At 46.0% G+C, this 19,782-nt stretch overlaps 1 protein-coding gene across 1 annotated transcript; it reads right to left on the reverse strand.

The window, feature by feature from the left end:
• Nucleotides 1–934: 934 nt before the first annotated feature.
• Nucleotides 935–19,113, reverse strand: LOC121563233 (dual specificity testis-specific protein kinase 2). The gene is made up of 10 exons (XM_045215827.1): nucleotides 18,928–19,113; nucleotides 17,625–18,317; nucleotides 8,283–8,404; nucleotides 7,734–7,782; nucleotides 7,206–7,352; nucleotides 6,978–7,060; nucleotides 5,946–6,036; nucleotides 5,556–5,639; nucleotides 2,332–2,418; nucleotides 935–2,161 (listed from the first exon to the last, which is right to left on the reverse strand). The coding sequence occupies exons 2-10, from the start codon at nucleotides 17,808–17,810 to the stop codon at nucleotides 935–937; spliced, it is 2,076 nt and encodes a 691-aa protein (XP_045071762.1). The 5' UTR covers nucleotides 17,811–18,317; nucleotides 18,928–19,113.
• Between the last annotated feature and the right edge of the window lie 669 nt (nucleotides 19,114–19,782).

Here is a 19,782-nt window from a genome sequence, read left to right on the forward strand (position 1 = left end):
AGTGCACTGCTTTTGACCAGGGCCCATAGGTATTAGGGTACCATTTCAGATACAGACAGTCAGCGTCAACAGTCAAGAAACCAACAGGCCTATGAAATCAAGAGTGCAGTGATTCTTATAAATAGTGTAAAAAAAGAAACTAGTAAACTCACTTTATATTAAATTATTGCACTCAGTTCTCTAATCTCTCACGCACAGGTACAGGGAAATGACCAGAGAACCATTAACATTTCAAAACTGACATCAGGGGACGAACTTTAGTTATTTTGTGAGTCACTCACTCTCTCACACTCACAGAACTTTGGGTGGAATAATCAGTACAATAAGTAAATCAACTAGGATAATTGCTTTTCATGCTGTTTCAAAGTTACACGAGCTGTTAAAACACAAACACACACACACATACACACACACAGAGGAAACCTGGATCTAGTGAGTTATGGGAATAAAACTTTGAGGTTTGAGGGAAGAAGAAGCACCTGTTTGAATTCAATACAAATCTCAAGCACCACCCAGTCCAGTGAAAAATCATTAGTAGTGAACAAACCAGTGACACACTGTAATTATCAAAAGGCTCTAGGTCAACAACCAATATATAAGACCTCAGATTAATAACCACTTCTGATTTCCCATTATGCTTCTCCCTTGTTACTCCCAATACAACCACCAGTGTCCCCACAACATCCTCAATCACACACACACACACACACACACACACACACACACACACACACTAGAAGAAAATAATTCATTCACACACAAAGGCAAGCTCTTCATCCACTTCAGGTAGTAGTAGTAATCATCTTCATCATCAACATCATCATCAGCTCCCCAGTTCCTAATAGTAATAATAAATAGTAATAGCATCACTGAACAGTACCAGTCAAAGTCTCAGTAATGTCACTGGTGTTGTTGTTGTTGGTCAGCCAGCCCACTAGGGGGAGCCCTCCCTAAGTCTGTGCCTCCGGTAGGGGCAGCCCAGGAACGCAAGGCGCGGTCGGAGGAACGAGACCATTCGACCCGCAACAAAGCAGTCCCTTGGTTGCCGTGGCAGCTGATGCTTCACCGATGCCGCCCCGTTGAGGTTCCGGTAGGGTCGCCCGGGCGGTACGCGGCGAGGGGTCGGCGCCCCCTTCATGCACACGGACGGAAAGCTCAGACCAATCAGACAACAGCCCGGACAGGAAATTACCTCATCTTGCTCAGGGGCGGGGCCAGCAGGGGGGCCCGGGATTGCGGCGTGGTAGCCGCTAGCCCTCCAGCCAGTCGGACGGCCGACGACCACCGTCGCCGAGCCGTTGTTGTTGTCCAGACGGGGGAGAGGAGGGAAGGAGGGGGGGGCGTTGGAGACTGGGTGACCCCAGCCGTTAGGCTGCAAAAATAGGGAGGAACAGGACGAGGCTGGGTGTAGGAGAAGACTCCCTGGTGTAGGGACATCACCCTCTAGTGTGTCAGGAGACCTGCTGCAGTCCATAGGCTCCCCCAGAGAAAAACCTTCCTCCTCTTCCTCTTCCAGAGACACCATGCCCAGTTCCAGAGGCAGCCCTGAATCATCTGACACATCCTCCACCATCCCTCCCTTCTCCTTCCTCCTTTCATCCTCCACCATCCCTCCCTTCTCATTCCTCCTTTCATTCTCCACCTCCTCTACCTCCTCTTCCTCCTCTTTCCCCAAGCTCTGCAGGTCGGGGTCCCGGAGGAGGGCGAGGGTGTGCCCCTGCTTGGGGGTGCAGGGGAGGGACTGGCAGCGTCGGGGGGGCCCACGGAGGAAGAGGTTCACCCTGAGGGGGGGAGATGCGCAGGGGTCAGGCTGCTGGGGGAGGGTGAAGGTCAGGGAGATGACAGACTTGCTGGGGGTGTCGTAAAGCTTGATGCGGCCCCCGTTCAGGTCCTGCCGCAGAGAGAAAGGGTTGACCCGTGCCGGGGTGCCTAGAGGGGGCGTCGTTGGGGGAAGCATGTCCGACTGGCTCCGTGACAACCGCTGGTCGCCGGGGCGACAGGGGGAACTCCGTCGTCGGTAGGGGCTGATGTGGACGGTAGCGGGTTCTGAGGAGAGATAATCACCCAGAGGGATGACCGTCTTCCTCTCCTCCTCTCCTCTCTCCATCCCCTCCAGCAACACCACTATCTCGGAGAACGAGGGACGTATCTTTGCATTCATCTGAGAAAGAGGGAGACACAGAGTGAGGGGAGCAGGAAGAGTGTAAACAGTGCCTACTTTTTGGAATGTATGGTCGTTTTAGGTTGTCAATCTATGTATTTATAGTAAGTATGTACACAGAGTCATGGATGCATGCAATTATTATGTCAGTCTGTCAGTCTGTATCTTACATTGCAGCAGAGGACTGCAAGGTTGAGGAATGGTGCTGGACAGTCACCGACCAGGTTCTCAAAGGCATCCACGTCTAGTCCAAAGTCCTGCACACATAGAGGATCATCATCATCATCATCATCATCTTCTTATGTAGCCAACTAGCTGTCAATCAGTTTGTCTGACTAGGTTTAAAAAACATACGTGTTGTAGTTCTCCATCGTATCCACTAGATGGAGACATACACTGGGAAAGGTATACTCAAAAGGGGAACTGACAGCATTTTAGTAACATGAAGTCTTATTAAAATCTATTTATATACACCCCCCAGGAAGAATGACACTGTTTTTTTGTTTTACATTTTCTGACAAGCGAGCACTTGGATATGGTCATTTTCACGTTTTCATAAATTCTTAGAATGTTTGAGAATTACATACACTACCAGTCAAAAGTTTGGACACGCCTACTCATTCAAGGGTTTTTCTTTATCTTTACATTGTAGAATAATAGTGAAGTCATCAAAACTATGAAATATCACATATGGAATCATTTAATAACAAGTCAAACAAATCAAACTATATTTTATATTTGAGATTCTTCAAATAGCCACTATTTGCCTTGATGACAGCTTTGCACACTCTTGGCATTCTCTCAACCAGCTTCATGAGGTAGTCACCTGGAATGCATTTCAATTAACAGGTGTGCCTTCTTCAAAGTTAAATTTGTGGAATTTCTTTCCTTCTTAATGCGTTTTAGTCAACCAGTTGTGTTTTGACAAGGTAGGGGTGGTATACAGAAGATAGCCCTATTTGGTAAAAGACCAAGTCCATATTATGGCAAGAACAGCTCAAATAAGCAAGAGAGAAACAACAGTCCATAATTACTTTAAGACATGAAGGTCAGTCAATACGGAACATTTCAAGAACTTTGAAAGTTTCTTCAAGTGCAGTCGCAAAAACCATCAAGCGCTATGATGAAACTGGCTCTCATGAGGACCGCCACAGGAATGGAAGACCCATAGATACCTCTGCTGCAGAGGATAAGTTCATTAGAGTTACCAGCCTCAGAAATTGCAGCCCAAATAAATGCTTCACAGAGTTCAAGTAACAGACATCTCAACATCAACTGTTCAGAGGAGACCGTGTGAATCAGGCCTTCATGGTCGAATTGCTCCAAAGAAACCACTACTAAAGGACACCAATAAGAAGAAGAGACTTGCTTGGGCCAAGAAACACGAGCAATGGACATTAAACTGGTGGAAATGTGTCCTTTGGTCTGGAGTCCAAATTTGAGATTTTTGGTTCCAACCGCCGTGTCTTTGTGAGACGGGGTGTGGGTGAACGGATGATCTTAAATAAAGGTTAAATAAAATAAAAAAATCCCTGCATGTGTATTTCCCACCGTAAAGCATGGAGGAGGAGGTTTTATGGTGTGGGGGTGCTTTGCTGGTGACACTGTCTGTGATTGTAGTGAAATTCCCAGCCTTTGAAACCGAAACAGTGCTTCCTGAATGGGTGGAGGCAGCAAACAATGTACTAGGCCAGCTGTGATTTTCAACCTGATAGTAATATTTTTTGGACTACCAATGTATTGGTGAATTATATTAATTCATTGAACTGCATCCATCTATTCTGCCAACAATGCCTTAGTGTACGTCATGGAATTTGGAGTAAAATAGAACCTACGTTTAAAACCTGGTTGGTTTTGTAGCATAAACTGGGAATTTGATATTTTTTACTGATATTATGATTGTCTGTTTGTTTCATATCTGCAAAGTAGTTAAAACGCTGTCAGTTCCTCTTTAAACCTCACATGCAAATGGGACTGCTGCCCTGCACTGCAGTGATTAAATATTCAAGTCTTTCACTGCATTTACATGTGATAACTTGCAGTAAGGGAAGGGATGGCACTTATCTTCTGGGTCAAAGTGGAAAAGAATAGTTCACCGAACATGGTTATATGGTGCTGTTTGGCTGCTGTAGACATGGTTATATGGTGCTGTTTGGCTGCAGTAGACATGGTTATATGGTGCTGTTTGGCTGCTGTAGACATGGTTATATGGTGCTGTTTGGCTGCTGTAGACATGGTTATATGGTGCTGTTTGGCTGCAGTAGACATGGTTATATGGTGCTGTTTGGCTGCAGTAGACATGGTTATATGGTGCTGTTTGGCTGCTGTAGACATGGTTATATGGTGCTGTTTGGCTGCAGTAGACATGGTTATATGGTGCTGTTTGGCTGCAGTAGACATGGTTATATGGTGCTGTTTGGCTGCAGTAGACATGGTTATATGGTGCTGTTTGGCTGCAGTAGACATGGTTATATGGTGCTGTTTGGCTGCAGTAGACATGGTTATATGGTGCTGTTTGGCTGCAGTAGACATGGTTATATGGTGCTGTTTGGCTGCAGTAGACATGGTTATATGGTGCTGTTTGGCTGCAGTAGACATGGTTATATGGTGCTGTTTGGCTGCAGTAGACATGGTTATATGGTGCTGTTTGGCTGCTGTAGACATGGTTATATGGTGCTGTTTGGCTGCAGTAGACATGGTTATATGGTGCTGTTTGGCTGCAGTAGACATGGTTATATGGTGCTGTTTGGCTGCTGTAGACATGGTTATATGGTGCTGTTTGGCTGCAGTAGACATGGTTATATGGTGCTGTTTGGCTGCAGTAGACATGGTTATATGGTGCTGTTTGGCTGCAGTAGACATGGTTATATGGTGCTGTTTGGCTGCAGTAGACATGGTTATATGGTGCTGTTTGGCTGCAGTAGACATGGTTATATGGTGCTGTTTGGCTGCAGTAGACATGGTTATATGGTGCTGTTTGGCTGCAGTAGACATGGTTATATGGTGCTGTTTGGCTGCAGTAGACATGGTTATATGGTGCTGTTTGGCTGCAGTAGACATGTTTATATGGTGCTGTTTGGCTGCAGTAGACATGGTTATATGGTGCTGTTTGGCTGCAGTAGACATGGTTATATGGTGCTGTTTGGCTGCAGTAGACATGGTTAAATGGTGCTGTTTGGCTGCAGTAGACATGGTTATATGGTGCTATTTGGCTGCAGTAGGCTTACTGGGGTTGTATAGTGGTGATGAAAGGGTTGGATTAAGGGTTTGTTCATACACTGTCAGTTTGTGTGATAGTATGAAAGCATTGATTTAGGGTAATTTAAGAAGGAAAAACATTGGTTAGCTGTGTGCCTGTTATACACTGTGGGGTTGTGTGTGTGTGTGTGTGTACCTCAGTGCGAGGTAGGAAGTCTGGATCAGCCTCTATCCGGGCGATGATCTCACATAGGATGATTCCATAGGCAAACACATCCACCTAGGGGTCAGAGGTCAGAGTCAGCCAATCACCTCTGATAAATAACATCTCACTTGAAATATTCACAATAATACACTTTGAAAGAGTCTGGTCATTTGCTAGCAACATACATATTAACAAGACCCACTAGACACAACCAGAAAAACACAGAAGGGAAATGTAACAGTTGTCCTTCCAGATTGCATTATAACATAGTATTATTACATTGTATTACTGTGTTTTCTTCCTCTCATCATGCACTGGGATCAGATGACTCTTATAACATCATGAGATAGCAGCCAGGAAACAGTAGAGTACTGTTAGTACCTTTTCATCATAGACCTCCCCTCTCAGCACCTCCGGGGCCATCCAGTAGGGGGAGCCCACCACGGCCAGAGGCTGCTTATCAGCCCCGTCACTGCAGGAGAGGAAAACAGAATAGAATGTACAACAATGTATTTGACTTGCATTCATCTAGACTAGGTTATATGTGCAGTCATGGTGGGAATATGGTGAGCCAGTCATATAGTCTTCCTGTAGGCTGGGGGACTTTCTCACAGTACTAACCTGTAGTCTGGGGGACTTTCTCACAGCACTAACCTGTAGTCTGGGGGACTTTCTCACAGCACTAACCTGTAGTCTGGGGGACTTTCTCACAGCACTAACCTGTAGTCTGGGGGACTTTCTCACAGCACAAACCTGTAGTCTGGGGGACTTTCTCACAGCACTAACCTGTAGTCTGGGGGACTTTCTCACAGTACTAACCTGTAGTCTGGGGGACTTTCTCACAGCACTAACCTGTAGTCTGGGGGACTTTCTCACAGTACTAACCTACAGTCTGGGGGACTTTCTCACAGCACTAACCTGTAGTCTGGGGAACTTTCTCACAGTACTAACCTGTAGTCTGGGGGACTTTCTCACAGTACTAACCTGTAGTCTGGGGGACTTTCTCACAGCACTAACCTGTAGTCTGGGGGACTTTCTCACAGTACTAACCTACAGTCTGGGGGACTTTCTCACAGCACTAACCTGTAGTCTGGGGAACTTTCTCACAGTACTAACCTGTAGTCTGGGGGACTTTCTCACAGTACTAACCTGTAGTCTGGGGGACTTTCTCACAGCACTAACCTGTAGTCTGGGGGACTTTCTCACAGCACTAACCTGTAGTCTGGGGGACTTTCTCACAGTACTAACCTACAGTCTGGGGGACTTTCTCACAGTACTAACCTGTAGTCTGGGGGACTTTCTCACAGCACTAACCTGTAGTCTGGGGAACTTTCTCACAGTACTAACCTACAGTCTGGGGGACTTTCTCATAGCACTAACCTGTAGTGTGGGGGACTTTCTCACAGCACTAACCTGTAGTCTGGAATCTTCTCTGCCAGACCAAAGTCTCCCACTACTGCAGTGAACACACCATTCTCACAGCGCACCAGACAGTTCTATGAAAGAGAGAGAGGAGAGAGAGGGCATATGAGTGTATGTGAGAGTCAGTGGGAGATGAAACTAACAATTAATGCAAAAAAGTGAAGGGATGTGTTACTGTGTGTCTGTCTGTCTGGTACCCTGTATGCTACTATCTCCTACCTTGGAGGTGAGGTCTCTGTGGAAGATGCCCTTGCTGTGGAGGTACTGCAGCCCGCAGGCGATGTCCTGAGACAGGCCCATCCTCACCGACCACGACAGATACCTGTCACTGTCCAGCAGCTGCTCCAGGTTACCCCCGTTGATGTACTGTGGGTAACCATGACAGCAGCACACACACGCGTCAATCACCTCACACAGTTCATGAGATTGAGTCCATTCCAGACACACAGATTCTGTGCACGCCTGCCTGCACATATTACATTTTCATTAACCCTACACTAAATTGATGTGGTTCCTGAGACGTTAAACATTTCCATAGGCATTGTAAGGACCTAATATTCTGTAGAGGCCTTAGCCTATGTTCTTTGCAGGCATTTGCAGAATTTTATTGAAATGGAATGCAACCCGTCTCTTCTTACTTGCTATGGCCCATGCATGTAGCCAATTCTGTTACCTATGGACACTACTGTCTCTGGAAGATAAAACGCAAGGATTCCCCCCAGAGAGACAGAATCAGGATGAGCTCACCTCAGTTAGAGCATGGAGCTGGCCCTCATGCACACACACTCCCAGGAACCTGAGCAGAGAGAGGGAAAGCATTGAAAACATCCTAAATACATCATATATACTGCTAAAAACAACAATGCAATGTCTTAAACATTGAAGAGAGTTTGTGTGTGTCTGTCCTCTATCTGATAATGGTTGCAGCAGTTTACTAGCTAGTTTTCGGTTTGTCTTTCTTTCCAGATTTAGCAGTAAAAAAAAAAAGAAATACTAGCCAGTTGTGTTTTCCCTTGGGGGGGTGCTGTTGAGCGTTGGTTTAAGTTCTACCCACAGCAAAGGTAGACTACTACAGACACAACAACAACAACAACAAAGATTCTAATAACTAACCCATTCCATCTGTGACAACAACACAGTGCTACTACCGATGGGTCTGAGTGATGGTGAAATGGTGGTTGTGCAATATGCACCGCACATAGCCAAGTGTGTACATGAATGTGTTGTACATTGTACACATGTACTGTACATGCAATGTGTGTGTGTGTGTGTGTGTGTCTTTCTGTCTAGTCATACCCCAGTATATTGGGGTGGCACAGCCGGTTCATGAGCTGCACCTCCCTGAGCATGTTAGCCTTGTTGCTGGCCAGAGTGTTCATCTTCAGGGCCATCACCTGGCCTGTGATCCTGTGCTGCACCTGCAGAGGGAGACAGAGAGCAACACCACTTCAGACAACCATAGAGATGAGGTGAGAGAGAGAACTGGGTGATATTCACTAGAAACAACCATAGAGATGAGGTGAGAGAGAGGACTGGGTGATATTCCCTAGAAACAACCATAGAGATGAGGTGAGAGAGAGGACTGGGTGATATTCACTAGAAACAACCATAGAGATGAGGTGAGAGAGAGGACTGGGTGATATTCACTAGAAACAACCATAGAGATGAGGTGAGAGAGAGGACTGGGTGATATTCACTAGAAACAACCATAGAGATGAGGTGAGAGAGAGGACTGGGTGATATTCACTAGAAAACAACCATAGAGATGAGGTGAGAGAGAGGACTGGGTGATATTCACTAGAAACAACCATAGAGATGAGGTGAGAGAGGACTGGGTGATATTCACTAGAAACAACCATAGAGATGAGGTGAGAGAGAGGACTGGGTGATATTCACTAGAAACAACCATAGAGATGAGGTGAGAGAGGACTGGGTTGTATTCACTAGACAACCATAGAGATGAGGTGAGAGAGAGGACTGGGTGGTATTCACTAGACAACCATAGAGATGAGGTGAGAGAGGACTGGGTGGTATTCACTAGACAACCATAGAGATGAGGTGAGAGAGAGGACTGGGTTGTATTCACTAGACAACCATAGAGATGAGGTGAGAGAGAGGACTGGGTGGTATTCACTAGACAACCATAGAGATGAGGTGAGAGAGGACTGGGTGGTATTCACTAGATAACCATAGAGATGAGGTGAGAGAGGACTGGGTGGTATTCACTAGACAACCATAGAGATGAGGTGAGAGAGAGGACTGGGTGGTATTCACTAGAAACTAAATGGAAGAAAGTGGAAAGAAACAGGGAGGGACTAACTTGAACTTGGCATTATGGACAGTATATAAATATAAAAAGGTGTGTACAGCAGTAGTTATATAGGATGAGCCATGACTAGAATACAGTATATACATATAAAGTGGGTAAAACAGTATGTAAACATTATTAAAGTGACCAGTGTTCAATAACTATGTACATAGGGTAGCAGTCTCTAAGGTGCAGGGTAGAGTACTGGGTGTTAGCTAGAGCAATGACTAAAGTTCAGGGCAGGGTACTGGGCGGAGGCTAGTGGTGACTGTTTAACTATCTGATGGCCTGGAGATAGAAGCTGTTTCTCAGTCTCTCTGTCCCATCTTTGATGCACCTGTACTGTCTCCACCTTCTAGATGGTAGCGGGGTGAACAGGCCGTGGGTCGGAGGGCTGAAGTCCTTGATGATTTTCTTGTTCATCCTGTGACACCGGGTGCTGTAGATGTCCTGGAGGGCAGGCAGTGTGCCCCCGGTGATGCATTGGGCTGACCGCACTACTAGAGAGCCCTGCGGTTGCGGACGGTGCAATTGCTGTACCAGGCAGTGATACAGCCTGACAGGATGCTCTCAATAATGCATGTATAGAAGTTTGTGAGGATCTTAGGGGCCAATCCGAATTTCTTCAGCCTCCTGAGGTAAAAGGGGCACTGTTGTGTCTTCTTCACATTTGACATTTTAGTCATTTAGCAGACGCTCTTATCCAGAGCGACTTACATTTAGTGAGTGCATATTTTTTATTTATTTTTCATACTGGCCCCCCGTGGGAATCGAACCCACAACCCTGGCGTTGCAAACGCCATGCTCTACCAACTGAGCTACACGGGACTACACCACACGGTCTGTGTGAAGGGACCAATTTTAAGATTGTCAGTGATGTGCACGCTGAGGAACTTGAAGCTTTTGATCGTCTCCACTGTGGATCGTCAATGTGGATGGGGCCCTGCTCTCTATGCTGTCTCCTATAGTCCACGATCAGCTCGTTCCTTTTGTTGACGTTGAGGGAGAGGTTCTGTTCCTGGCACCACTCCGCCAAGGCTCTCACCTCCTCCCTGTAGGCTGTCTCATTGTTGTTGGTAATCAGGCCTACCATTGTTGTGTCGTCAGCAAACTTGATGATTGAGTTGAAGACTTGCATGGCCACGCAGTCATGGGTGAACAGGGAGTACAGGAGGGGGCTGAGCAAACACCCCAGTGAGGCCCCCGTGTTGAGGATCAGCGTGGCGGAGGTGTTGTTGCCAACCTTTACCACTTGGGGTCGACCCGTCGTCAGGACGTCCAGGACCCAGTTGCACAGGACGGTGTTCAGACCCAGGGCCCTGAGCTTAGTGATGAGCTTGGAGGGTACTATGGTGTTGAAAGCTGAGCTGTAGTCAATGAACAGCATTCTTACATATAGGTATTTCTCTTGTCCAGGTGGGATAGGAACACAACCCAGGAGTACGATGAAGTTGCCTCTTCCTATACTGATCTAAGATCAGTTTAGAATTTCCCCCCTTACTGGTCTAGTATAGGGTTTGAGGAGGGCAAGCTGATCCTAGATCTGTGCTTAGGGCTATGGAAACTTCTACCTGAAGTCAATTCTATTTCATTCCTTATTGAAAGTGCACATAGAACTGTCTCTACAGTATTTACTGATGGAGCAGCAGGATGATTTAACATGGAGAGAGGAGCTTTACAGGCAGACAGACCAGAGGTGAGGAGATACATCATAGTAGATCTGGTAGTGTGTGTGTGTGTGTGTAAAAGAGGGAGGGAGAGAATGGGGGAAGAGAAAGAGGTGGTGGATGTGTTGCGTGTTAGTTGCCATTAGTGTGTAAGTGTTATATACGTACTAGCGTTTGACCTGAGTTAGGGTCAATGATTGGTTGTAGACCTATGGGTCAATGATTGGTTGTAGACCTATGGGTCAATGATTGGTTGTAGACCTATGGGTCAATGATTGGTTGTAGACCTATGGGTCAATGATTGGTTGTAGACCTATGGGTCAATGATTGGTTGTAGACCTATGGGTCAATGATTGGTTGTAGACCTATGGGTCAATGATTGGTTGTAGACCTATGGGTCAATGATTGGTTGTAGACCTATGGGTCAATGATTGGTTGTAGACCTATGGGTCAATGATTGGTTGTAGACCTATGGGTCAATGATTGGTTGTAGACTTATGGGTCAATGATTGGTTGTAGACCTATGGGTCAATGATTGGTTGTAGACCTATGTGTCAATGATTGGTTGTAGACCTATGTGTGGCATTGTGCATCTGCACCTGTCAGACTGTGTGTGTGTGGGTTGGTTCTTCTATCCTTGTGGGGACCACATCCCCATGAGGACAAAGGATATTCAAAGGCTATTTTAAGCTTAGGGGTTAGGTTTAGGGTTAGAGTTAGAATTAGGGTAAGGGGGTAGTGGTTAGGTTTAGGGTTACAGGTTAAGGTTATGGTAAGGGTTAGGAAAAATAGGATTGGGAATGGAAATTAATTTTAGAATAGATGAACATAACACTAATAGGCTTTCTGGATTTCCCATCAGCCCTCTTGATCTGCACAAATCCAGGGTGCCAGCACTGTGACATCACAGACACAGACAAGATAGTCTCAGCCTCTTAAACACACACACACACACACACACACACACCAGTATACACACAACCTCCAAACAAACACCCTCAAACACTTTCAAGCAAAAACACATCCGTCAACTATTAAAATGTAAACCCATATGACGTGGGACTAAAACATGGGCTGTAAAACTATTTCCATTGCAAAACAGTGTCAGCTTTAGTATCATTGACCTGTATTCTAATTTAGATTTTAGTCATTTAGCAGACGCTCATATCCAGAGCGACTTACAGTTAGTGAGTGCATACATTATTTTGGGTCTCCCGGTCGCGGATTCGAACCAGGATCTCTAGTGGCACAGCTAGCACTGCGATGCAGTGCCTTAGATCACTGCGCCACTCGGGAGGCTAATCAATCATGCACGGTGAATGATGCAAGAACAGGATGTTGACAAGCCAATCAAACGATTGGTGAATATTAACTATTGACGGCATGAGAGTTGTGTCATCGATCAAGAGAGTCACTCATGTGATGCATATGGCAAGTTGAGAATCAGGTCTAGTGAACAGCATTAAACATAGTATTCCTCCCAAATATCACCCTATTCCAATCACTGTGTGGTGCACAACTTCCTGCTTAAAGAAATCAACGACAACAAAATGCTAATCCACCAAGACTGTTTCCACTGGCGCGTTCCAATTGCAGTTTGAGCATGCCTCAGGAAAAACTAAAGGGACGTGGATGACCAGCAAACCAATGTTGATTGGTTAAAATGAAGGTTAAGATAGGGTTAGGTGTTTGGTTAAGGTTAGGGATTAAGGTAAGGGTAACATTTAGATGTTGGCTAGTTGGGCTGTCAATGGGATGCTGGTCAGAGAAGTCCCCTTAGTCTCTCTCGCAAGCGTCAGTGGAGGGCGTAAATTTGAAAGAGCCAATCGTGTCAGCCTTGCCAGATTTGAATTCTATTGTCGTTGATGTCTGTTATAAGGATGTTGCCCCACACTATGCATGAGGTCATAATACATATTTAACCTTTTAAAATGTTTAATCTCCAAGTTCAGGTTTATGACTAACTGAATAAACACTTCCCACTCTGACAGTATGATGATAACACCATTTGGAAGCAAAGTACAACCTTTACATACTGGGAAGTGCAAACACACACACACACACACACACACACACACGCACACACACACACGCACACGAGTACAAAATAAAACACACCCAGTTCCACCCATAGCTGATGTCACTAACCTACAGAGGAAGGAAATCAAGGCTGTTATCCAAAACAAACTGAAGTGTGCAAACAAACGAAAGGTTGGACTGTATTTGCAGACCCACCTAACTAGAGAGAGAGGGGGGAGATCAGACCCACCTAACTAGAGAGAGAGGGGGGGGATCAGACCCACCTAACTAGAGAGAGAGAGAGGGGAGATCAGACCCACCTAACTAGAGAGAGAGAGAGAGAGAGAGAGAGAGGGGGAGATCAGACCCACCTAACTAGAGAGAGAGAGGGGGGAGATCAGACCCACCTAACTAGAGAGAGAGAGGGGGAGTTCAGACCCGCCTAACTAGAGAGAGAGAGAGAGAGGGGAGTTCAGACCCACCTAACTAGAGAGAGAGGGGGGGGATCAGACCCACCTAACTAGAGAGAGAGAGAGGGGGAGTTCAGACCCACCTAACTAGAGAGAGAGGGGGGGGAATCAGACCCACCTAACTAGAGAGAGAGAGAGGGGGAGTTCAGACCCACCTAACTAGAGAGAGAGAGAGAGAGGGGAGATCAGACCCACCTAACTAGAGAGAGAGAGAGAGAGAGGGGGGAGATCAGACCCACCTAACTAGAGAGAGAGAGAGAGAGAGAGGGGGGAGATCAGACCCACCTAACTAGAGAGAGAGATAGAGAGAGAGAGAGGGGGGAGATCAGACCCACCTAACTAGAGAGAGAGAGAGAGGGGGGGAGATCAGACCCAACTAACTAGAGAGAGAGATAGAGAGAGAGAGGGGGGAGATCAGACCCACCTAACTAGAGAGAGAGAGGGGGGGAGTTGAGACCCACCTAACTAGAGAGAGAGAGAGGGGGAGTTCAGACCCACCTAACTAGAGAGAGAGAGGGGGGAGTTCAGACCCACCTAACTAGAGAGAGAGAGAGGGGGAGTTCAGACCCACCTAACTAGAGAGAGAGAGAGGGGGGAGATCAGACCCACCTAACTAGAGAGAGAGAGAGGGGGGGAGATCAGACCCACCTAACTAGAGAGAGAGATAGAGAGAGAGAGAGGGGGGAGATCAGACCCACCTAACTAGAGAGAGAGAGGGGGGAGATCAGACCCACCTAACTAGAGAGAGAGAGAGAGGGGGGGGTGATCAGACCCACCTAACTAGAGAGAGAGAGAGGGGGGAGATCAGACCCACCTAACTAGAGAGAGAGAGAGAGGGGAGATCAGACCCACCTAACTAGAGAGAGAGAGAGGGGGGGGGGGAGATCCACCTAACTAGCGAGAGAGAGGGGGGAGATCAGACCCACCTAACTAGCGGGAGAGAGGGGGGAGATCAGACCCACCTAACTAGAGAGAGAGTGGGGGGAGATCAGACCCACCTAACTAGAGAGAGAGAGAGGGGGGAGATCAGACCCACCTAACTAGAGAGAGAGTGGGGGGAGATCAGACCCACCTAACTAGAGAGAGAGAGAGGGGGGAGATCAGACCCACCTAACTAGAGAGAGAGAGAGAGGGGGGATCAGACCCACCTAACTAGCGAGAGAGAGGGGGAGATCAGACCCACCTAACTAGAGAGAGAGAGAGAGGGGGGAGATCAGACCCACCTAACTAGAGAGAGAGAGAGAGGGGGAGATCAGACCCACCTAACTAGAGAGAGAAAGATGGGGGAGATCAGACCCACCTAACTACAGAGAGAGAGAGAGGGGGAGATCAGACCCACCTAACTACAGAGAGAGAGAGAGGGGAGAGATCAGACCCACCTAACTAGAGAGAGAGAGAGAGAGAGAGAGAGAGAGAGAGAGAGAGAGGGGGGAGATCAGACCCACCTAACTAGAGAGAGAGAGAGAGAGAGAGAGAGAGAGAGAGAGAGGGGGAGATCAGACCCACCTAACTAGAGAGAGAGAGGGGGGGATAAGACCCACCTAACTAGAGAGAGAGAGAGAGGGGGGAGATCAGACCCACCTAACTAGAGAGAGAGGGGGGAGATCAGACCCACCTAACTAGAGAGAGAGAGAGAGAGAGAGAGAGAGAGGGGGAGATCAGACCCACCTAACTAGAGAGAGAGAGGGGGGGAGATCAGACCCACCTAACTAGAGAGAGAGAGGGGGGAGATCAGACCCACCTAACTAGAGAGAGAGGGGGGAGATCAGAGCTTAGAAAATGAAGCGCTAAAGATCATTAAGCACAATGGAATGTAGACCTGGCCAATATAGAAAACAATAAATGCTTTCACCATAGGCAAATACCATACTGGGGCTCAGGAATCTAATGATTTTAATACATGGTCATTTGACTGTATTAGCCTAAGCAGAGTTGTACATTGATGTTGTGTATCAGTAAATGTACTGTATCTTGGCCCAACAAACACATTGATGTTGTGTATCAGTAAATGTACTGTATCGTGGCCCAGTGAACACATTGACTGTCATGTTAATAGTCTGCGGTGGTGGTGGGAGATGTAACGACATGGGCATTTGCATTTATACCACAGCCATTGACCCTGGGGTTTGAAAACAAACACACACTGATGTGCTCATCAGCACACCTTCAGTTCACAGTGAAGTTGTTATAGTTTAATTTGAAGATGCACACACTGTAAACACACATACATACAGAGACACAGAAACACACACAGACGGAGAGGTAACCAGCTTAGTCTGAGCAGTGAGATTGACCTGTCCTCCTGTAATCACACAGTCCTCTCCTCCGCTCTGACACACTGAGACACACACCTCCCTGGAGCCCCCTCATAGGACACTACAGAGGGAGACATACAGTATACACACATCCCCATGCATATAAACACACACTAAGAATCTTAGACTAGTTCACACACACACACAAACACACACATAGTGTACACACCCACAACCAAACACACCCTTAGGTCCAAGATCATATTCACTGATTTATGGAGATAGTGGTCCTCCATCAATGGTGATGTAGCCTACGTGTATGTGTTCTGTGTGTGTGTGTGCTGTGATGTACACGTGTGTGCTCTGTGTGTGTACGTGTGTGTGTGTACGTGTGTGTATGTGTGTGTGTGTGTGTGTGCATGTGTGTGTTCTGTGTTTACCTGAGCGATTCACACCTCTTTTGTCATGTCGAGACCTTTTGTTAGTGTATACTGAAGCGGTCACTAAGAAGTAGGCTAGATCCAGTTTGTATATTTTGTATAGGCTAAGCTACAGCTATGGATGTTGCTAGTAGCCGGATAATGGACTAAAGAGCCTACCGTTTCTCCTTATAGTCCAAGGGCCTTAATACATGTTCTGTTTAGAGGAGAATTGGCTCTGGCAGCCAAATACTCCATCTAAACGTGAATCGATTCTCAATTGCGGTACGGTTCTAGAATCATAAATCCCTTTACTTTCATGTCACATCAAAAATAATTTCAAATGCAAAATACACACTTAATGTACACTGTTTTAACACAGTTGCAGCCGACAGTATATTTTCAGTGACAACACCGTTTGTGGCGTCAGTCTTCCATTTACACACAGGTGTTCGTATAGTTAAATAGTACAGGTAGGGAACTCGTCTTCCGTCCGTTTTCCGGTAAACAAGCGCTGTAACATGGATATATGGCCGTGTGGGAGCCAGAACCCTAACCCAATAAAGGTGTGTATCAATTTAACCTTTTTATTATTATTATTATTATTATTATTATTATTATTATTATTATTATTATTGCTCGCTGATAAGGAGGTCCTTATGCTTCCTAAACCGTACAGCAAGCGATGGGTGTTAAAGCTGCAATATGTAACTTTTTGGGGTGACCCGACAAATTCACATAGAAAAGTGAGTTATAGATTCTTCATTCACATTGAACGCAAGTCTAAGAAGCTGTAGATCTGTTCTATGTGCGGATTTCTATGCTTCCCGTTATTAAGTTTCGTTTTTGCATCTTTTACTTTCGGTTTTGTCACGAGCTTCAAACAGCTGAAAATACAATTTTGTGGTAATTTAAAATATATTTCACAACGGTTTAGATGGTACAATGATTCTCTACACTGAGTGCTTGTTTTGTCACAAACGGAAATTAGGCGAACTATTAGAATTTTTGCAACCAGGAAATAGCGGTTAACAAGACTGCCCCCTACAGAAGACGCCTTCATCCAATAGCCTAGTTTATGTGTAATGTAATGGAACTGAGAGTCATGATCAAGGGCTTTACTAATGACATGTGTCTCTCAGGTTGGCAGTCATCTATACTGAGGACAACAATGTTACGATATCTGCCTTCAATAGCCCAACATATTTTCCGGTGTGTGACATATATACCTGTATATTATGATGAACCTTGTGTAGCAACTAGCAAGCTGGACTTGAGGAGGTGATGCCCCTGGTTAAAGGGTGGGAACACTACTACTCCCTGTGCCATCAAGGTTCAGACTTCATGGCTCATGGCAGAAGTAGTAGTATGCTGCATACAATGAGGCTATACATTTGGGATTGTATATATATATATATATATATATTTTAAACATTGCAATAGAATATCATACAGTGATGAAAGAACTGGTTTTGATAATAATCTGGATTGAAGACTCACCTTGAAGACCTCTGAAAAGAACCCAGACCCGATCTTCTCACAGACGAAGTCATCGATGCGCGCGAGGCTGGAAACAGCGCTCCGCAGTGCCCGGTAAGACGATGGCCGGATCCGATTGGGCGCGTGAATACGGTGGAGCAGGGGCTCCTTAGCAGCTTCCAGGTCGCTACTTTCGTCGTGCTCCATCACAGCGGTGCTTTCATAGAGAAACACGGGCACGTTTAAACCGCAGTCCGGGATCCACGCGTGGTTCCCATTTTATCGGAATGACAAACGTCCTCCCTCGTGCTAGGGGATTAATTGGTTGTTGAAACCCCGATAGAGACCACGTGTCGGCTGTTAAGGTCCTGATAAATCAAACGTGAAAATGCATAGCCTTTCCCTTCTCCACACTAGATCAGCATCGCCATCAGCTCGTCTCCCTTTCTCTCTCTACTCATTCAGTCGTCTTGCGGAATCCAGCGTTCGGTGCGTGAGGAGGCTTGGTTCACTTCGTCATCTCGTTAACGGATGATGCAGGCACTGAACGGTACCGTTGTCGCTGCCGACCGTGGAGGAGGAGGAGGTGGGCGGAGGTGCATGCAGCCGGTTTCTTCTCCTATAGCCAGCCTACCACGATGTCTCTCAGTCGGTGCTGGCTCGTCCTAGCGGCGATGGAGCCTATTGCTTCATGCAAAAAGGCCACAGCTGTCACTGTCAGGGAGAGAAGGAAGTCGTTTAAGAACAGCCTATTTGCTATAGTTTATGAACTGATCTGTTGTCATCATCCAGGTCAAAGGGAAAACCTTGAAATATAGTCAGCTCTTGTTAATTTGTCGATGGCAATGAATGTGCATGTTTCAGCACCACCTCATTGCAATAGCCTATTCTGAATCTGATCGGCTACAATTAATCAACACTCGCTACATTGTAGCCTATCAATATTCCCGATCCTACAGGGTGTTTATGGGATACAATGTTGCTCTCGCTGTAGCAGACGGCCGCTACTAAAGCACCTTGTGAGGCGATAAGCCATGCCCTCAGCTACTCGCTCCCCTCCCCTTGATAAATACAGCTGATGAATTAAGCTGACAAACAGCGAAATGATAAATTGCTGCAAGACAGATCAGCTAAATAAAACGAGCTTGATTGCACTTTCCATCAGACGTTGAGAACCCCGTATTGCACATGTATCGATTTGAGATCTCTGTAACGGTAATAATGGAAGAGCTCGCTCAGAATACAACCGTAAATTCATTACCGGGGGATTGCTGCCTGGATGATCGCTATAATGGCCGAATAAGCCGGATATTCAACGGTTTACCTGTCTTTGCAAAGCAGTATCGGATGATGTAGGAATTGTGTCGGCCTCTCGATCAAAACAGTCACTACCGAATAATCGATCGTTGCAATAACTTCAGATGGTCTATCGACGGTAAATCTACCGTGGATTTAGATCCGTTTCTTGGTCTGATCCCCGGTGCCGTCGATCTCTCGACCATAATGATAACGTTCTCTAGAACTGCTTCTAAACGAGCTCTCTGATTGGACGAGACACGGGGCGGGGCCTGAGAGAAAATAACGTGAAGCGGAAGTGTCACTGCAATTACATTTTTTTTCTTTCCAATATTGTATTATTCTGCTACACTGTGACACTGACATGCTTTTACTGTACACGTTGGAACTGGGAGAAATGGTGCCCCTCGCTGAAAACCCCAATGATGAGCACACAATACTGCAGATATGCAAACCTATGGTCAGATTAAAGATTATGGAAATCAATATGTTTCTAAGCAAATTCATAGGCTACTCTTGACATTAAAGCAAGTTGCAGAATTGGCAAGCTCATTTTAATAAAACATATTTTATTGCATATTTAACTGTTGGGATGTCAGTGGACACCATTCATTATCCATTCAAAACAATGCGCTTCTGTATAGGCTGCATTTTTGCTTATCTTTGCACATAAAAACCTTAGGCGACAGGACAAAACAAAAGCACCATAGCTTCCACCAGGATGCAAAACATTATCCTTCTGACCATGACAAATTCCCCCGACCATCCACGTCAGTTTGTAATGAGCACATCAAAGTCTGACAGCTCAGAATGAAATATAATTCTAATGCCGCGTAAAAAACAACTGGGTCTAGAAAGATTTATCCCAGTCGGAGCTCGTTTT

This window comes from Coregonus clupeaformis, unplaced genomic scaffold (assembly GCF_020615455.1).
Source record: "Coregonus clupeaformis isolate EN_2021a unplaced genomic scaffold, ASM2061545v1 scaf0528, whole genome shotgun sequence".
Classification (NCBI taxonomy): domain Eukaryota; kingdom Metazoa; phylum Chordata; class Actinopteri; order Salmoniformes; family Salmonidae; genus Coregonus; species Coregonus clupeaformis.

Bases quoted from the DNA above. Each gene is read 5' to 3' on its own strand.
- LOC121563233 (XM_045215827.1), bottom strand. From the start codon at position 17,810: ATGGAGCACGACGAAAGTAGCGACCTGGAAGCTGCTAAGGAGCCCCTG. The intron at 2,419-5,555 runs GTACACACACAC...CTATGTGTGCAG, and splicing joins ACTTCCTACCTCGCACTGAG to GACTTTGGACTAGACGTGGA. The intron at 2,162-2,331 runs GTAAGATACAGA...CCTCTTTCTCAG, and splicing joins TTGCAGTCCTCTGCTGCAAT to ATGAATGCAAAGATACGTCC.